This window comes from Leptodactylus fuscus, chromosome 3 (assembly GCF_031893055.1).
Source record: "Leptodactylus fuscus isolate aLepFus1 chromosome 3, aLepFus1.hap2, whole genome shotgun sequence".
Classification (NCBI taxonomy): domain Eukaryota; kingdom Metazoa; phylum Chordata; class Amphibia; order Anura; family Leptodactylidae; genus Leptodactylus; species Leptodactylus fuscus.
In genome coordinates, this window is record NC_134267.1 from 136,302,702 (window position 1) to 136,319,384 (window position 16,683).

Consider the following 16,683-nt stretch of genomic DNA (forward strand, 5'->3'; position numbering starts at 1 on the left):
GCACAAATTACCACACGCTGGAGGATTAGATACACAGGTCAGCACACAGTATCATACGCCAAAGGATTAGATACGCGTGTCTGCATACAGTACTACTCACTGGAGGATTAGATACACGCATCTGCACACAATAACACACGCTGGAGGATTAGATTCACAAGTCAGCACACAGTATCACACGCCAGAGGATTAATAATAATAATACGTTTTATTTATATAGCGCCAACATATTCCGCAGCACTGTACAATTTGTAGGGTTCAGATATAGACAGATACATAACAAAGAACTTCATTTCACACAATGGGACTGAGGGCCCTGCTCAAGACAGATTACAATCTATGAGGTAGAGGGGGTGACACAAGAGGTAGCAGGGGCGGTATTGCTTATACAGTATTCAGACAATTCTTTTTTTTTTTTTTATGTAGATTGTGAGCCCCATATAGAGCTCACAATGTACATTTTTCCCTATCAGCGTGTCTTTTTTGGAATATGGGATGGAAATCCATGCAAACACGGGGAGAACATACAAACTCCTTGCAGATGGTATTTTGCCTTTGGCGGGATTTGAACACCAGGACACCAGCGCTGCAAAGCTGCAGTGCTAACCACTGAGCCACTGTGTGGCCCCTAGTATTCAGACAATTCTGTAATAGAGGTGACTGTCATTACACAAATAATGCTGTATGAACCGTCACTAGTGGTGACCTTTAACATGTGGATGGAGCTTGAACAGATAAGTTAGGCTGAAAAGGCACCATATCAAGTGGGGTAGTGTGGGAGCGGGGACAGAGGAGGGTTAAAATTTAGGGATTCTAATTGTAGTACGGAAGGGTTGACATTAGGAATTGTGATAGGCCTGTCTGAAGAGATGTGTCTTTAGTTTGCGCTTAAAGCTGTAGAAATTGGGAGTTAATCTGATTGTCTGGGATAGAGCATTCCAGAGAAGTGGTGCAACTCGGGAGAAGTCTTGTATACGAGCGTGGGAGGTTCTGAGAGGATGTAAGTGTTAGGTCATTGAGTGAGCGGAGAACATGGGTTGTGCGGTAGACAGAGATGAGGGAGGAAATGTAGGGAGGTGCAGCATTATGGAGAGCCTTGTGGATGAGAGTGATAACTTTATATTTTATTCTATAATGAATAGGCAGCCAATGTAGTGACTGGCACAGACCCGAGGCATCGCTGTAGCGTCTAGCCTGATAGATGAGCCTGGCCGCTGCATTCAGAATAGATAAGGATTAGATAAGCACATATGCACACAATATCAATGCACACAATACCACACACCAGAAGATTAGATACGTGGCTCTGCACAGAGTACCACATATTAGAGTTTTACTCCAGGTTTCCATAGCAACCCAGCCATTTTTCTTTACTGCTTTATGTCAGCATTAAAGGGGCAGGGTGCTGTGGATGACACTGTTACTCAAGGTCACATACACCCAGCTTTACTCCAGGTCTCCATAACAACTGATCGCAGGTTTTTCACTGATATCCGAAATGAGATGCTTATGGACACACACACACACATACACACACACACAAACGATATGCAAAATACACCATTGCAAAACGGGACAATTCTTATGGGGCCACTACACAAACAAAAAATGAAATATACCCGTGCGAAGCCAGGTCCTCCTGCTAGTTCGAGTTTTAATACTATGACTAGTCCACAGGATAGGTCATCAGTATGTGATTTGTCAGTGTCTGACACAAAAACCCTGCACTGATCAGCTGTTGGGACTTGGAACACTGTAGGGATTGTAGGGTTATAGGTTGGACTTGATGGTCTTTATCCAACCTCATCAACTATGTAAACTATGGAAGCTGCTAGTGGATGAGGCATATGTTCAGCACTGCACAAATTTAAAGGGGTTGTCCCATCTCAAGGACCTTATCTATACTGGTAGCTTATGCAAATTGAAGACTTTTACTAATTAGATTGCTTTAGAAATGCTACTTTTTTGCCTGCTATGTGAACCTACTTATTCCTCCCTTACTAAGCATTGCTATAACCACGGACCTGTGAGATAGGACAAATGATGTCACTTACTCAGTGCTGGCAGGCCAATCAGTTCAGCTAATTGCAGTTTACTGATAAAGCTGAGTCTCTTATCTCTTTATGTAAACCCACAGATAACACTGAGCCTATTCTATAGATTAATCTGCATATTATCTGATTGGTATAAGCATTGTGATACCTCATAGTGTTGTTCAGCAAGAGGGGAAGAATACAGAAAAGTTAGAAGTAGAGACTGCAGGAAGACTGCAAAAAATGGCTGAAGCAAAAGCTGATCTGTGAGGGGTGCAAGTATTCACATACTTATGACCTATCCTATGCCTATATGGTATGAAAACTAAATTTTTGGCCAGAAAACCCCTTTAATGTCTGTAGATGTAAGCTACACATGTATTACCAGTCACTTCTTTGTGTTATCCTACCATAATCAGCATTGTCTATAAACTTATACGTGTACACAGAATGGTCATTTTTATGGCACTTATACAGAGCTAAAACTAAGATGATTTTTCAATATTTTTAACATTTTGATACCTCTCAAGCAATGTCTCAAGGTGGTAATACACAAAGGATAGCAGTTAGATACTTTTATTTGAAACATACTCCTGTAAACATGCTCATACTCTACAGATATTCTAAGTATACATATTAATAAACATGGCTACAGTTTCCAGAAAGTGCTTCATGAAATTTAACAAACATCTGTTCTTCTTCTTTGAAACAGTGTCTCTTATGTTCATTGGCTTAAATATTCAAGTGAATGGGGCTAAATGCATCACCAGACACAGCCCATACACAAGAGGTGTAATGTTTATGGAAAAATAAGGCTTTTCTTGTAATCATATAATTTATTTATCCTACTTGTATAAAACATATTTCCAGAGCACTTTGCAGACATCATTGCTCACTAGTGTCAATAACTTCTCTAGTATAGGATTTGCAGCTAGATACCTCTCGAATCAGGGTACCTCTCACTTAAAGGGGTATTCCCATGAACATAATCATATCTATATTTGTAGATAAGTAAAAGTTAACCGCTTCACGACGGCTGACTGTATATAAACGTCGGCGCGGCTTTGGCTCTGTGCCGCGCCAACGTTTATAAACTGACCCTTTTAAAATGGGGATCGGGTCTCCCCGAGGGTCCGGAGCTCCGTGGACCTAGCGCTAATAGCTGCTGGGGTCCACGGAGACATGATCAGGACCTGATAGATTCAGGTCCCGATCATGTAGCAGCCATGTCAGGGAAAGTTTGTTGCAGTAACAAACTTTCCCTGACATGAGATGCCGCCCGCAGGTAAATGGTCCTGCGGGCGGCATCGTGAGCAAGTGTTAGCTATATGTTATAGCTAACACTGTGCCCGATGTACTCCGATTGGAGCTGGTGTCCGATCGGAGTTTAACCCCTTCAGTTCCGTGATCAAACATGATCACGGCACTGAAGCGGTTCTGCGATGTTATCGGCACCCCCCGCGGGGAGATCGGGGGGTGCCGATATGTAAAACATGCACCCTGGGGTCTAACCAGTGACCCCAGGCTGCATGAGCCCCCGTTACCTGGTTGACCCTGCCAGGTACTAAGGAAGCCAAGCGATGCGTCTACATCGCTTGGCTTCCTGTTACAGACTGGAGACACGTGCAGCCTGTGTCTCCAGCCTGATTGATTCAGCAATGAATTCATTGCAGAATCAAGTGACCTAAAAGAGACACATAAAAAAAAGTGAAAAATAAATAATAAAGTGTTTGAAAAAAATTAATAAAGTTATAAAGCCCCAAAAATTCATTTTTATTCAATAGAAAATGAATTATATATAAAAAACTAAAAATTAATAAAAACAATGCATATCTGGTACCGCCGCGTCCGTAACAATCTGTTCAATAAAACTGAAATAATATTTAATGAACGTCGGGGAAAAAAAATGGAAAAAACCCGTCGGAGGTAGTGATTTTTCGCCATCTCACCTAAAAAAAAAAATGCTATAAAAAGTGATCAAAAAGTCATAATCACCCCACAACAGTGCCAATAAAAAGCACAGGTTGTCCAGCAAAAACTAAGCCCTCAAACAACACTGTCAACCGAAAAATAAAAATGTTACGCCTCTCAGAAGATGGCGATGCAAAAATCACTGATTTTGTCCCCAAATGTGTTTTTGTTCTGCAGAATTAGTATCGCATAAAAAAATATAAATGAGGTATCGCCGTAACCGTACCGACCCGCAGAATAAAGGCTACATGTTAGTTATACTGTACACTGCATTCTGTAACCGTACTGACCCGCAGAATAAAGGTCACATATTACTTATAAGGTACGCTGCATGGCGAAAAATTTAAAAGGTAAAACGCAATGCCAGAATTGATTTTATTTTTTTTTAAATCCAGCAAAAAAAGAGTTAATAAAATGTATTCAATAAGTTGTTAGGCACCCAAAAATGGTGTCATTACAAAATGCATCTCATCCCACAAACAACAAGCCCTTATATGGCCACGTCACCAGGAAAATATAGAAATTATAGCATCTAGTAATGTGAAGACAAAAAAAAACCCAAATCACCAAATCATTAGAACACAACTGGCTGCGTCAGGAAGGGAATATATAAGCTGTGCGAGCGGATATCAGGGGACACCCCAGATTTACAGCTTATGAGGGAACAGACACCAGAAATGACCCCCAAAGTGACCCCCAGAGTGACTCCCCCAATCATAGGAGCTACTGGGACATAGTAGGGAATTTGGTGTCTGCAATGTTCTCCGCACAGCTTACATATTCCCTCTTCGCCATCCGCTGTGCAGTCACATCTGGGATACTAATACTCACTACACCCCCTGAAAAATTCTTTGAGGGGTGCAGTTTTCAAAATGGGGTCACTCCTTTGGGGAATCCACTTTTCTGGTACCTTACAGGCTCTACAAACATGACATGGCGTCCAGATACCAAACATCTGAATCTGTACTTCAAAAGCCGCATCGCCCTCCTTCCCTTCTGAGCCCTGCTGTGTGCCCAAACTGCAGTTTATGCCACATGTATGACACACGTATGACACTGGTGTACCCGGGATACCGTACGCAATGCCATATGTGGGTATAAACTGATATAGGGGCACAGCCGGACACAGAAGGGTTGTTTGGTTTTTGGAGCGCAGACGGTTTGGTTTTTGGATGCCACGACACTTTTGCGGAGCTGAAATGCCCGTAAAGTGGAATCCCCTGATATGAAACCTTATTTTGAAACTACACCCCTGAAGGATTTATCCAGGGGTACAGAGAGCATTTTTAACCCCCAAGTGTTGCTATAACTTATTATCTATAAATGAATACGAAGCTGATTGTGAAAGGTAAAAATATTTTTTTCCAGGAATACGTCATTTCAGTGCCTAATATTTTGTGCCCACCTTGTATCAGAGATGAACGCTCTAAAAGCTGTTGTGCCCGGGATAAATCCCATCAGTGGGGTAGTGTCCAAAATGCGGTGACATGTCTGCGGATTCCACTTTATTGGCAATTCAGGGGCTTTGCAAAAGTGGCATGGTGTCCTAAAACCAAACTGTGCACCAAAAACCAAAATAGCGCTCCTTCCCTTCTGTGCCCGGCTGTGCCCAAACAGCCGATTCTACCCACATATGGCATTACGTACGTTATCCGGGGTACACCAGTGTCATACATGTGGGCATAAACCACCATTTGGGTACACAGCAGGGCACAGATGTGAAGGAGCGATATGTGCATTTGGAGTGCAGATTTAGATTGTTGGTGTTTGGACACCATATCATATTTGCAGAGACCCTAAAAATGCCCTTACAAAATGGGGTCACTTCTTGGGGAATTCTAGTTTACTGTTGCCTCCAGGGCTCTACAAAAACAACATGGCGCCCAGAGGGTTCCTCTAAATCTGCACCCCAAAAGCTAAAAAGCGCAGTGCTCCTTCCCTTCTGAGCCCTGCTCTGTGCCCAAGTAGCAGTTTACACCCACATATATAATTTTTTGCCCCTTAGGATGGCTCCTTAATAGTTTTAGGAGTGCAGGTCTCTGACAACACAAAGTGGGTGCAATGTATTGGGCGCCGAAATGGCTGATTTCTTTAAAAATTTCAATTTTCATTTTGTACGTTAATTTTTGGGAAGAATTTTTAGGCTCAAAATGATAATACGCCTTGATACATTCTTTGATGGGTGTAGTTTTTAAAATGGGGTCACTTTTGAGGGGTTTCTATTGTATTGATACTTTAGGGGCTCAACAAATGCGACATGGCACCTGAAAACTATTCCAGCAAAACCTGCTCTCCAAAACCCAAATAGCGCTCTTTCCATTCTGAGCCCCACCATGTACCCATACAGCAGATTATGGCCACATATGGAGTATTGCCGTGTTCAGGAGAAATTGTGTAACAAAATGTGGGGGGATTTTTCTCTTTTAACCCCTTGTGAAAATAAAAACTTTGGAGATAAAGGGACATTTTAGTAATTTTTAACCTACACATCCCAAGGTTAGTAAAATCTGTGAAACGGCTATAGGGTCAAAATGCTCATTGTACCCCTCAATGAATACCTTAAGGGGTCTAGTTTATAAAATGGGGTCATTTATGGGGGTTTTCAATTGTTTTGGTAACTCAAATCTTGTTTGAATGCGCAATGGGCCTGAAACATTTAGAAGCAAAATTATGTCTTTGAAATCCAGTTGGTGCTCCCTTCTTTTTGGGCCCTAACGTGCGTCTGTACATAGGATTAAGGCCACAAAGTGTACATTTTTGAACACAGGAGAAATGGGGTAATCTATTTTGGGGTGTTTCTCTTCATTTTCATGCATTATGGGGAAAAAACTGCCTTTAAAATGACACTTGTGTAAAAAATATGAATTTTTTTTGTTTGACGCAAATTTTTTCAAAACCTATGGAGTCAAAATATTCATTATACCCCTCAAAGAATAACTCACGGGGTCTAGTTTCTAAAATGGTCACAATTTGGAGGTTTCTACTATTTGGGCACCTTGAGGGTACTGCAAATGGGACATGGTGCTTGATCATGATTCCAGCAAAATCTGGCCTCCAAAACCCAATTAGCGCTCTTTCCGTTCTGAGTGCTGCCATGTGTCCGTATATCAGTATACCAGAACATATGGGGTATTGTTGCATTCAGTAGAAATTGTGTAGCAAAATGTGGGTTGCAATTTCTCCTTTACCCCCTTTTGAAGATGAAAAATTGGGGGCTAAAGTGACATTATATCAGAAAAAAAAATAATTTTAAATTTTCATGTCTCAATGGTAAAAAAATCTGTGAAACACCTGTAGGGTCAAAGTTCTCACTATACCCCTGGATACATTCCTTGAGGGGTCTAGTTTTCAAAATGGTATCATTTTGGGGGGGTTTCCACTGTTCTGGCACTTCAGGGGCTCTGCAAATGCGACATGGTGCCTGAAACAGATTCCAGCAAAATCTGCCCTCCAAAATCCCAATAGCACTCCTTCTGTTCTGGACCCTACAGTGTGCCCATACATCATTTAACTTTCTCACATGGGACGGTTTCATGCTTGGGGGAAATTGCTTAATAGAATTTAGAATGCGTTTTCTCCTTTAACACGTTGTGAATGTGTAAATTCTAGGGTTAAATGAATATATTAGTGAAAAAAAATTTAAATTGTAAATTTGACCTCTATTTTGTTTTAATTGCCGTGAAATGCTGAAAGGGTTAAGAAACTTCCTAAATGCAGTTATGAATTCTTCCAGGAGTGTAGTTTTTAGAATGGGGTGATTTATGGGGGTTTATATTAGAGAGGCCTTTCAAGACCCCTTCAGAACTGAACTGGTCCCTTGAAAAATGTGTGTTGGAAAGATTCTTACAAATTTGGAAAATTACTGCTTGACTTTTAAGCCTTATAACATCTGAAAAAAATGAAAGGGCAATTAAAGTTTGATGCCAATATAAAGCAGAGATATGGTAAATTAAATTTATGAAGTAGTTTGGGTAGTATGACATTCTACATGAAAGGCATGCAATTTCAAAGTTTGAAAACTGCATTTTTTTCAAAATTTTCACCAAATGTCCTATTTCTTCATAATAAAAGACAAAACATATTGACCAAAATGTACCACTGACACGATGTACAATGTGTCACGAGAAAACAATCTCAGAATCACCATGATAAGTTAATGCATCTCAAAGTTATTACCACATAAAGTGACACATGTCAGATTTGAAAAATGAGGCCTGGTCATCTAGGTACTTTTAGGCTCTGTCTTGAAGAGGTTAAACATCTTTGCAAATATAGTAGTTAAACATTCTGAAGAGTTTTGAAGATTTTCTCTACCATCTTAGTGGAGACATGTGGTGCGTTGATCGGTTTCCAATAGATACGACCACAAATGCAAAAACTTTCTATGGTCTGGGAATTGTCAGTAACCCAGCTATGATTTTCTTATTGTAGCTGGGTTATTAGGAAGAGAAACTGCATGTATCAGAAAATATCCTAGCCACAATAAGGAATTCATGACTGATTTTCTGACCTTAGAAAGGTCTTGCATTCATGGTCATATCCACTGGCAACTGATCAAGACAACAAAACTGCGACCACAAGATATTTAGAGAAAAATCTTTAAGACTCTGCAAAATGTTTAATTACTTATATTTGCAAAAATGTTTAACTTTTAATCTACCAATTTAAAAATGGTAATGTTCGTGGAAATACCTCTTTCATGGCATCCCAGACATACGCCAGAAAGAAATTTAGCGCTAGCTCACCACTGACTACATCTCCCACTGATCGCAACCAAAATGGGTCTATCTGCAATTGTATCTGCAAAGGAAAGTGGTTAGAAACCACTATTTCTATAACTATTTCTTTCATCAAAAACGGCTACGTCAATTCAAGAGAGAGCCCAGTTAGACATCATATAACAGGAGTATCTCCTTTCCAAAGAATAGCAGGCTCGCCATAAGTCCACCAATCCCATTTCCTGAAGGACCCGTGCCAGAGATGTGGGCCGCGCAGCCACATTAATAATGCTAATAGAATACTTGTCCCAGTAGTTATGTAGGCAGTTGTTAAAATCCTCTACTATAAGCACTGGTACACCAGGAGAGGCCAGCATAAATAAGATCACTTATATTAGGATATTGCCTGAATGGAGGGGGGAAGGTGGCATATATGGCCACTAAAATATACATCCAACCCCATATAACACACTTATATCGACCATTAGTGTAAGTTATGGAGTCTGACTCCCCATGCATGGGTGGAATACAACGAAGAGTACTGTGATCTCACCCAGGCCTATCACAACATCTGGATATTCTACTGAATAATGTGTGTTTCAAACAATGACTGGTTGAAACTGTCTCAACTACTGAAGAACAGCATATCGTTTGATCCCCTCCCCAAGACCTGGATGCATTTCTCAAACAGAAAAATATAACCGGTTATGGGTTCTAAATTTTTTTATTGACAAGTTGATCCAGGGTTTTATAGTGATTGCCACATTGGAATCATGAAGGGCTTTTTTCCCTGATATGGGGCCATTGGCATAAGCCTCATGGGGGATTTTTGCCTTCCTCTGGATCAACACTGTAGGGTTATAGTATGAACTTGATGGACTGATACCTTCATCCAACCTCATCTACTATGTAACTATATAACTGTAGAATGCCATATACATGAATAAGGTAAAGAAGTTCGAGCACTGTTTATAGTTGTGGTAAACCTGGTATTCTGAACAGCTGCAATTATACATGCATGTTGCTAGCTGTATACTATACCTCTGAGGATTCTGTGTAATATAGTGAGACATTGGGGATCCATTCAGTATGTATACTCTAATGTCTGCAATTTCTCATCATTAAATATAAAAGCCTCAACAGCCATTGTGTCAGAATAGTTACTACAAATGTCCAAGTTATCAGTAATGTTTTATAAATGTCCATTTATCTCTATCTTTCATGAATTATCTCAGGAGTCCAATATCCATTGAATGAAGCAACTTTTATACACATTGCCAAGACGCAGAAATTATACACAGTGGGCATTTTCTAACTTATTTCATTGAGAGAGAATTCATGCAGTTTATCTTTCAATGATAAATTTTAATCTCATGTCACTCACCATACTAAAGTACTAAATCATTTTTAATAGTGAAAATGAAAGATATAGCATGATTTAAGTGCTAGAACATGGTGCATGATAAAATGTTCAACCATGTCCTATGATGCAGTCATTTTCCTATGTGATGCCCTATTAAGTGAGAAGCAAATCAAATCAGCACAAATTGAGTTCATGATGAATTTCCTAAAAGTTTTGGATTGCATAAGAAAGCAGAGAAGAAGGTTCACATGACCTCAAGGAAAGGTCCAGCAAGCTTATAATGCCTGGAAGTAAATAGCTCTCTTCTCTGTGCAGGGCCAGCAGTGAAGAGGGGACCCTAAGGGTAAGTTCACACAGGTTTTTTGGTCCGGAACGGGAGGCGGAGGCCACCTCAGGTTCCGGACCAATAAACGGGTAGCCGTGACCGAATGCCGGTGCACTCTGCTGATGATTAGGCCCAATGAATGGGCCTGTCGGGAGGAGGGAGTGTCTTCAGGCTGAATCGCGAGGTGAATCCACCTGAAGAATGAGCATCTTGCTTCTTTTTTTGGGACCCGCAACAAACCAGCTCCTGAAAAAAAGAACTGACCGGCTGATTGATTTCATTGGGAGCCATCTTTTTGGTCAGGATTTTGAGGCGGATACGGCCTCAAAATCCTGACCAAAAAACCCCATGTGAACTTACCCTAAGGATCTGGAGCACTAGACTTTTGGAAGACCAAGAGTGACGTACAGGGTGTCAAGGTGCAGGTGGCACAATGAAGGCAGCTGAGTCCAATAGCAGGGAAAGGCCATCAGATATTAATAAACTATACTATGGATTGGTTATCAGTATACAGAACCTGGACCTGGCGGTTTTGGATAAAATGAGAAGATGGTCCCTATATGTTGCTCTAAATATATTCTGTATCACATAATAATTTTATTTTTATGATAGTTATGCAAAAATGAACAAATATATCTAATTTTTTGTGACCATAAAATTATGTGAAAATCACCCTAATATTTACCCACGTTTTCTCAGGAACCACCAAGCACCATCTATGTGCCCTCCTCTACATCCATATTGATTGTGAACATTGCACGATATCAAATCCTGAGGAGACAGATTTGACGTGTGTCGACCTTCAGAGTGTATTGCAACTCGATCTGCTGCAACACCTGTGATTGAGACAATGTACATTAGAACAAATAAAATATACATTTTACATATTATATTGTAGAAAAATGTAATTTACTAAGTAATGCGAACAGAAAGTAGCTTACCTGTTACACATATCTGCAACAAAAATGTACAGAAATTTCCATTTCCTAAAGTGAATGTGTCACCATAAAATTACTGTGTAGGGGCCATAAAAAGAGGCCAGATTCTGTGTGGGGGCTATAAAAAGGGCAAAATGAGGTCATACATTGTGGGGGACATAAGAAAGGGGTTATATATTGAGGGGGTGGCCTAATAAAGGGATCATATTCTGCGGGGGTCATAAAGAGTGGGGTCATTTACTGTGGATGGTAAAAAGGGGGTCATATACCATGTGGGGGGCTTAAAAGAAGTGGATCATATACTGTATGGGGGTAAACAAAAAGAGAGTAATATACCATATGACTTGGATTATGACAAGACCTAGACCACAGAAAGTTCCTGTATTTATGGTTGTATCTATTGGCAAGACAGAAGACTGTAATAGCTAACATGGTTAAAGAAAAATGCTGAATAATTTTTAATTATTTATATCTGCAAAATGTTTAACTTTTAATTCTCTACTAATTTAAATGTGGATATATTCATGGGGGAAAAAAATCATACTGAAACTTGAAAGTCATGGCATATTTTTCCAACATACTGTATATAAAAGTTAAATATTGGGCCCATGGTGCGGTTACTTCAATAAAACTTCATGACGAACACTGGCTAAATGGTAATTTATTCTAAGCAAAAATACTCTGAAAATTCTAGTACTGTTTGTTATGTACATTGAAAGTATTCACAAGGAATAAAGTCTAATCTATAACTCTTTGTTCTCATTATCGACTGTTCATATAGGTCTAAACATTTAAGGAGGAAAAATGTGAAATGTGAAAAACGTTGTGGAAATAAACACGATACGTTTCCAACGCAGTCTTTACCGCAATGGTTTTTTGCAACAGTACAATTGTAACATCTCTGCCTGTTCGGGTCACTGCACCACCCTCTGCTCGCATGCTGCGGCGCAGGGGGCGTGTGCAGTTTGAGAATCTGCTTAAAGTTTTTAGTTGCACTGTGTGAACACGGCTCTAGTCCTTAATTGGATTTGCACCACACCCGTCTTCTGCCAAGGTTGCCTCTGTCCATTAAGTGGTTAATCTGGCCTTGCCCTGTGATTGACAGCTGCCTTTCTGTGAACTCCATGGGCGGGTTCTTCCTCCCTATTTAGCCTTGGTTCCCATTCACACCAGTGCTTGTTATTGCCGTGCGCATACCTGCTCTTACTGTCCCTGTTTGCTTATACTATTATACTTGACCTTTGGCTTTTCTCATTGACTATTCTCTTGACTCCGATTTGGCCCTGCATCGCTCTCTTGTTACCGAACCCTGGCTACCTGACCTCCCTTTGTTGTTGTACGTCTTGTCTGCGTTTTGTGTTTCACATATTCACAGAGGGATTGTCCTCGTGGTTGTCGCCTATTACCTAGGATAGGGCCTGGCAATAGGAAGGGAAAGCGGGGGGCTTCAGCTTAGGGCTCACTGTCTCTTGTGCCCCTCCCAGGGTTTAACAGTTCTGGGAATTGCTGTCTTAGCAATTCCCTTACAACATTGCATGGGGTCTTAGCCTAACAGTGGTCACTTTGGCATAACAAATTTTATAGTTAGAGTTTGATCAAAGTTAAAACCCATTTTCATGTATCCTTATATACAATAGGGTACTTGCAGTAGGGCTCTTGGTGTAAGCAGAGTACTGTTGCAACTTGTGATGTTCCCATTTGTATACGCAATCACAGGAACATGCAACCGCATTTCTAGTACATATTTTTCAGCAGTGCTGACCAATTTTTGTGCGTTTGTTGAAAAAGTGCTGCAAGTCCGATCTTTTCATCCAGTATTTTCAGTTTAAAACTATGAACACCCAAAAGATGTTATTATATTCAATAGGGTCAGTCAGACACTGTTGGTGCCGCTGTTTTAGCTGTCTGTGTATCCATTGTTCTGATCCTGCATAGCGTAAAAGGCTATACACTCCCAAAATGGCTTCAATAAAAATAATACCCTTTGCAGAGTGCTGTACATAGAAATATGAAAAAGATACAGGTAACAGAATATTGTGGTGCACAGAAATATATATTTTTTAAGGTTTTGTTAAGGTATTAAAGCATAACAAAAACTGCAGTATATACATTTAGCAGCATTGTCCTCATACTGTACCACTGAATGATAAATATATCAAATATGAAATGGTTGCCAGTGTATCTTTTGCTCAGAGTTTTCTTGTTGTTTCTACAAGTGTCTGACATTGACAATTTCTTGAAAGATGATTCATAACATTAATAACAACTGAATTGAATATGCTACCATATAATCAACAATATTGGCTTTCAAATGTATAGAATTAAACAAATAGAGTAATTGTATTACTTGCAGTTGAAAATGCCCATGACGCAGCACAATTCTTTTGATCCAAAGGTCTATGGATATAGCCAGGCCATTTATAGGAAGCTATGAAAAACAGTGGAAATTCTTCATCTGGAGATACACGATGCTAAATGAAAAAAATGTCATTGTTAAGAATATAATAGGATGTAAATAAAAAACTATGTATATTATCCTGCTACTAAAAATACTATAAAATGATATACTATAAATTCTGTATCATAACTGCCATTGAACATATAGCGTAGAGTAAATATTGTTTGCAATCATGCACTTTAAATATGTATCCAAATGTTCCTGCAAAATATTTAGGAAATATACAGTTCTCTGTAAAAGGTAAAGTATATAGTCCAGTTTAGCTATACTGTAGGTGTTGTGAACAATACATAGAATATTGTAAAATACTATTTAGTTAACCACTGGACTGCCCTTAGAGTAATTGTGAGAAAAGCGTTTTACAAATGTTTGTTTTTATGTTATCTTCCTTTCCTTATAATGTTCCTTGGTCTTAGAACACTATAAAATGTTTTAGGGAGAAGAGACTGTATCTTGGCAAAGTAACTGCTATATGCTTGTATTTTATAGCTCCCATATGGACACTGTGAAACAATAACAAGGAGACTTATCTTACAACTAATAGTGAAACATAGAAATAACATTTAGATGAAAAGGGGAAAAATGAAGTTCAATAAAAGATGGAAAAAAATTATTACATTTAGGTTCTTTCCAAAAGAAATATATTTTGAAAGAACGTAAGATAAGAAGAGAATATCTGACATTTGGGCACGATCGCTGGTGGGGAGGGGAGTTTGAAAATAGAAAGGGGAATTGGTAGATATTGTGATTTAATATAGTTCTTTGTATATGTAAATTATTGAAATATAAGATAGAAATTTGTAACAAAAATGTATATGATGGATTTCCTTTTCATATCAGTAATATTAATTAATGGAAAAAAAAAAAAAAGCCATCAGCTATGACAAGCATTGGATGGAGTGGTTTAAAGCAAAAAGTACGAACAGATTCTAATACCAAGAACTAATGAAATTTCCAAACAGTTTCCTAAGGGGTATTACTGATTTTCTTCGATCCTACTTGTGTGTACATAGCCAAATTTTACCATAAATAAGGATCGGTGGTTCCCTGCGGTTCAAGGGTATCAAGTTAAGTTCCCCGTAGAATCAAAATAATATCAGTTTATTAGACTCATGTGAGGTTCGGGGGTTCCTAATTTGTAACAAATCATAGTCTGCTTAAATTGATTTTCTTTAAATATTTAGATTAGGAGGTTTCATCATTTGTGTAATTGTGTGTAGTCAAGTGTGTAATGACACAAAACTTATTCCTATCAACTTTAATGAAATCATTTGATCTTCTTTGCTTGTACTTAGTCATTAATTAAACTGTAGAAAAATTGGATACTTAAAAATGAACTTTTATTGTAATATATTTAAAATGGCACACACTCCATATCCGAAAATGTTTAAAACTTGCACACTACAAAGTTCAGTTCATATGCTCAGGGGCTCAAGAGGGACCATTCTAGGTCTGGGATAGAGGCACATAGTTTTATTCGCCACTCAATTCACTCCTTAATCACTACTTCCCTCAATGAATTAAAGCACCTAGCATAGTAATCTAATTTAATCTAATCAGATTTAATAGCTCATCAGAGGTATTAGATATATTTAGTTATGAGTTCTTGGATATAAAGATTCCCCAGCATGAGCTCCCAGGCCAGTACTAGTATACAGCTGTGAGTCTGTGCTGGGTATGTGAACCCTAAGATCCTCCCCCTCATGTGACATCAGCAGGGAAGTGCCCAACTCCATCGTGCCGCATCACAGTGATGTGCGGTAACACGTCTATCATTTTTGGAGATCGCGTGTGTGTCATTTTAAATATATTATTATGTAATAAGTGTCCATGGCTAATGTCCATACAAGATTTTAGCAATGGACACTAGCTAGTCCATTTGCAATTTCCATTCATTTCAGTGGGATTTTTTCTTGAGTCCTTTAGTGTCCGTTTGTGTCCTTTAGTGTCCGTTTCCAACCATGTCCGTTTTTTCAAGCGGACAAAAAAATCCTACATCCTCTCCCATGGAACTGGTATTACCTGCACTACATGGACTGGCTTTAGTATTACAACAATCTCCTCTACTGGTCCCCACATGGGAGAGGAGGGTGGAGGAAAAATACAGATTTGGGGATCTGGTTAATTTAATGGATCAGTTGGAATTACCATAGAAACTCAAAGTTGTGAAGAATAAGAACCAACAGCATTTTATAAAGTCTCTGGCTGTATACTGACTTCCTTTCCAAAGAAACACATTAATCACTTAGTGAAGGAAAATATTTGACTTGTTATTTAGCAGCAATTTGTCAACCAAGAATATTTTCCATTTCCATTAAAAATAACTATTCTCTCAATTTATTTACTTTACTCTTATTTTAGAAAATGAAAGCATATTGCTAGATTTACATGAAGGAAAAAAAAATTATTGGAGCACACATCATCATTTAATCAAATGTAAAGCACCCTGGGATTAATGGTGCTATATAAAAAAAAAAAAAAAAAAAAAAAAAAAAAAAAAAAAAAAAAATAATAATAATAATAATAATAATAAATAATTTGAATTAATATATCAAAATATTTTGAATAATTTATAGCTTTTGTTGAATAAAATTGTAGCATCTTTTACAACTTCTGAATCAGATATTTATTTTGCCTTTTCAACATTCTTAGTGCAGTTGGCTTAAAGTGGTTGCCCAACTTGTACACTTTTTGCTTGTAAAAAGGGTCAACGTGACCTAAAAATTAAGCGTCCTACTCTTTTTACTGATCTCCTCCAGTCCTGGACCCCCTTAAAATGGAAATATGAGTGCTCAGGCAATGGCTGACTGAGATAGATCCCAGCTGTAGCTAGTTATTACTTGAGGTGTCACATTTCCAGTCCATATAGGACCAGGA

At 38.8% G+C, this 16,683-nt stretch overlaps 1 protein-coding gene across 1 annotated transcript in view; it reads right to left on the bottom strand.

Annotated features, from left to right (window-relative positions):
• TINAG (tubulointerstitial nephritis antigen) overlaps positions 1–16,683 on the bottom strand; it is a 100,113-nt gene that overhangs the window by 15,566 nt on the left and 67,864 nt on the right. The window contains exons 5-6 of the mRNA XM_075269541.1: positions 13,696–13,819; positions 11,096–11,246 (exon numbers count right to left, since the gene is read on the bottom strand). Of these exons, the coding sequence (XP_075125642.1) occupies positions 11,096–11,246; positions 13,696–13,819 (275 nt within the window). The remainder of the gene's footprint in view (positions 1–11,095; positions 11,247–13,695; positions 13,820–16,683) is intronic.